The 3,921-nt window shown below is 44.0% G+C and overlaps 1 protein-coding gene across 1 annotated transcript; it reads right to left on the reverse strand.

Annotated features, from left to right (window-relative positions):
* Nucleotides 1-224: 224 nt before the first annotated feature.
* LOC141691052 (uncharacterized) lies at nucleotides 225-611 on the reverse strand. The gene has a single exon (XM_074495799.1). The coding sequence runs from the start codon at nucleotides 609-611 to the stop codon at nucleotides 225-227; it is 387 nt and encodes a 128-aa protein (XP_074351900.1).
* Nucleotides 612-3,921: the final 3,310 nt, after the last annotated feature.

Genomic DNA, 3,921 nt, shown 5'->3' on the forward strand with positions numbered 1-3,921 from the left:
CAATTTGAATCAACTTTTTTTTATTGATAATGCGCTCTAGTACGAAAATTACACCAGTCCCATGACTACTATGCTCTGTGGGGAAATTATTTGAAAATTTTATCCTTCTACTAGTTCCAAGGTTCGTAGTCATGTATACTACCCCCTAGGCTAGGATGAATCTATTTATTACTAGTCTATTACATAGGAATTAATCATAGAAATGAGGGGGCCAGAGCCACTCCCTACTGATAATATTTCTGTAGATGCTCCGCATTCCAAGCTCGGGGAATAAGCTTGCCATCCAAATCTTCCAAGCGATAGGTTCCCTTCCAAAGCATAGCTTTGACCTTGTATGGTCCCTCCCAGTTAGCTCCAAGCACTCCATGCTGAGCTATTTTGGTGTTTGGCATGACCTTCCGTAATACAAGATCCCCCACCTTGAATGGCACGGACTTTACCTTCTTATTAAAATACCTCGCGATTCCCTGCTGATACGCAGCAAGCTTTAATTGAGAGTTCATTCGGGCTTCGTCTAGCAAATCCAAGTGGAGGCTTTGGTTAACTTCTGCATCTTCTTCAACAAACAAGTCTCTTCGTAGGGATCCAGCACCTAGCTCCTCGGGAACCATAGCCTCATACCCATAAGTCAGCAAAAATGGGTTTCTCCTGTGGTTAATCTATGAGTCGTGTTGTAAGACCAAAGGACATGAGCATCTCTTCTGGCCAATCTCCCTTCTTTTCTTCCAACTTTGCCTTCAAATTATGCTTTATGATTTTATTTATTCCTATTGTCTGACCATTTCTTTGCGGGTGATAGACCACGACAAAATCTTTCTTGATGTTCAAGTCTTCACAAAGCTTTCTTAGCTCTTTACTGTCAAACTGCTTTCCATTGTCCGAGATGAGCTTGTATGGAATGCCGAACCTGCAGACTATGGAGTTGAAAATGAAGTCCTTTATCTTCTTTGCTGTGATCGTGGTCAGTGGCATGGCTTCCGCCCATTTAGTAAAGTAGTCAACAGCCACCACGACATATTTCACACCCCCCTTTGCTTTGGGCAACTCTCCAATGAGATCGATCCCCCACATGGCAAAAGGCCCAGGACTGGCCAATGAAGTAATAGACGTTACCGGGGCATTGGAAAAATTAGCGAATCGCTGACAACGGTCACAAGCCCGAACAAACTTGAAGGCATCTTCTTTCATAGTTGGCCAATAATATCCTTGTCTGAGAACTTTTAATGCCAATGAACCACCCCCCGAGTGATTGCCACGAATCCCTTCGTGCACCTCCTTGAGGATATAATTTCCTTCTTCTAGGTCCATTCATCGTAACAGTGGTTGGTTAAATCCTCTCTTGTATAATATCTTATCATATTCAACATACTTAGCAGCCTGGTAGTGAAGGCGTCGAGCCTGTAGCTTGTCTTCTGGAAAAGCTCCCATTCGAATATAATTATGAATGGGGGTCATCCAATTTTCTCACGGGATCTCCTGTGTCTGGAACACCCCTACCTCTGGAACACTTGGTATCTCCTGGATTCCCAAAGGGATTTGCCCAAGTTGGATGCTGTCCATTTGCGATCCCATCTTTGCCAAAGCATCTGCATTATGATTTTCCTCCCTTGGAACACCTCTAGCCTGGCACTTCCAAATTTTTCTAATAGACGTTGCGCGCATCTCATATATTACTATATCCGGGGTCCCCGAGCTTGGAAACCTCCGTTGACTTAATTTATAACTAACTCAGAGTCACTCTGAGCAATCAGATTCACAACCCCCACTTCCAGAGCTATATTCAAACCATTGATCAATGCTTCATACTCAGCATCATTGTTGGTGACATAAAATTTGAAGTGGATGGAACTCATCAAATGATGCCCTTCCGGGGTGGCTTAGACAATCCCGGTGCTTGCTCCGTTATTATTTACAGCCCCATCAACATGTAAGATCCACCAAGGGTATGGGAACTCTTCCCTTTCATCAACAGGAGGATTTTCTTGCGAGGAAGGCTTTGCCAATACTATAGCCTTATTGTCTACCTTAGAGTCAAACTCAAGTAAGAAATCAGCCAATGCCTGTCCCTTGATCTCCGTACAAGGACAATATTCCAAATCGATTTGTCCCAGCTCTATCGCCCACTTTAACATTCTTCCCGATGATTCCAGTTTATGCAGAATATGTCGGAGTGGATAAGCGGTGCAAACCTCTATTCGGTGAGCTTGGAAATATGGCCTTAACTTTTGTGTCACAAGAATAAGGGCGTATACCAATTTCTCCATGTTGGTATATCTAGTTTCTGCATCCAGCAACCTTTTGCTCACGTAGTACACGGGCCATTGATGGCTTGCTTCCTCCTTTACCAACACCGCGCTGATGGAGTATTCCAAACCACCAATTAAAGAATCAACTTTTCTCCCTCTTCTGGCTTGGCCAACATCGGAGGATTCCCCAACAGCTCTTTGATTTTCAGAAAAGCCTCTTCACAATCCGAGGTCCAGACAAAATCCTTCCCCATTCCTTTGATTACTTTGAAGAATTCTTTGCACCTATCTGATGATTTTGAGACAAATCGATTTAAAGCTGTAATCCTTCTCGTCAGGCTTTGTACTTTCATGACGCTGGTGGGGGATTTCATGTCCAATAGAGCCTTGATTTTTGTCGGGTTCGCCTCAATTACTCGGTGGTTAACCATGAATCCCAAGAATTTTCCCGATTCCACACCGAATACACAATTCTGAGGGTTCAGCTTCATTCTATATTTTCTCAGAATATGGAACATCTCAGCTAAGTTTGTAATGTGATCTTCCGCCTTCTTAGATTTTACAAGTATATCATCCATCATCTTCCCAATCTGCCTCTTAAGCATTTTTTTTACCAATCTTTGATAAGTTGCCCCAGCGTTGATCAGACCTAATGGCATCCCGATGTAGCAATAGAGTCCTCTATCAGTGATAAAAGAGGTGTGCTCTTGGTCAGGCCCATACATGGGAATTTGATTATACCCGCAGTATGCATCCATGAAACTGAGCAAGGCATGTCCTGTCGTGGCGTCGACCAACTGATCAATTTTTGGCAAAGGAAAGCTATCCTTTGGGCACACCTTATTCAGATCGGTGAAATCCACACATGTTCTCCACTTTTCGTTAGGTTTTCTTACGAAAACCGGGTTTGCCAGCCAATCTGGGTAGAAATATTCCCTGATTAGTCTGACATCCAAGAGTCTATCTACTTCTTCCGCCAAGGCTACTGCCCTTTCGCCACTCATGACCCTCCGCTTTTGCCTAACCCCTTTATGCTTGGGATCAATGTTCAAATGGTGGCACATCATCTCTGGGTCATTCCCACCATATCAGAATGGTTCCAAACAAATACATCAAGGTTTCCCAAGAGAAATATTGAAAGCCTTTCTTTCAATCTTGGCGCCAACTGAGATCCAATTCTCAAAACCTTACTTGGATCTTTTTCGTCGACAAGGATTTCAATTTTGTCTTCCGCTGGCCTCATCTTTTCCATTGGCATTGGTATTCGAGGATCTAGGTTGGGCAGATCACGGTTCTCATCATTTTGCAGAGAAGGCGCATCCCCTTGGAGGGGAGCATCGATTTCTTTAGAAGGCGCGACCTCTATCAAAGGGGCATCTACTTCCTTTAAACTTTCCGAAGATAAGGGCGCGCTCTCAGGGAGAGGGGCGTCTACATTATGCCCATCCTGCCCAAGACTTTGCATGACATCAAATCTTCCTTTGAGCCGTTCCCCATTGAAATCTTCTTGGACTATGGAATTTGGGGTTCGTATTCTTCCAACATTTCAATTCTGACTGTGTCTTCCAAGAACAATATTGCCGGAGGTAGCTCAGAGGGGCGCTCGTCTTCTTGCTCGACATAGTAATGGACTCGGATTTCCTCGATCGGCTGTTCGATGCTCCTTTCTCGGTCA

Source organism: Apium graveolens, chromosome 10 (assembly GCF_009905375.1).
Source record: "Apium graveolens cultivar Ventura chromosome 10, ASM990537v1, whole genome shotgun sequence".
Lineage (NCBI taxonomy): Eukaryota > Viridiplantae > Streptophyta > Magnoliopsida > Apiales > Apiaceae > Apium > Apium graveolens.

What these genes read in the sequence shown, in the direction of transcription:
- LOC141691052 (XM_074495799.1), bottom strand. Translation starts at nt 611, where the DNA reads ATGGTTCCCGAGGAGCTAGGTGCTGGATCCCTACGAAGAGACTTGTTT.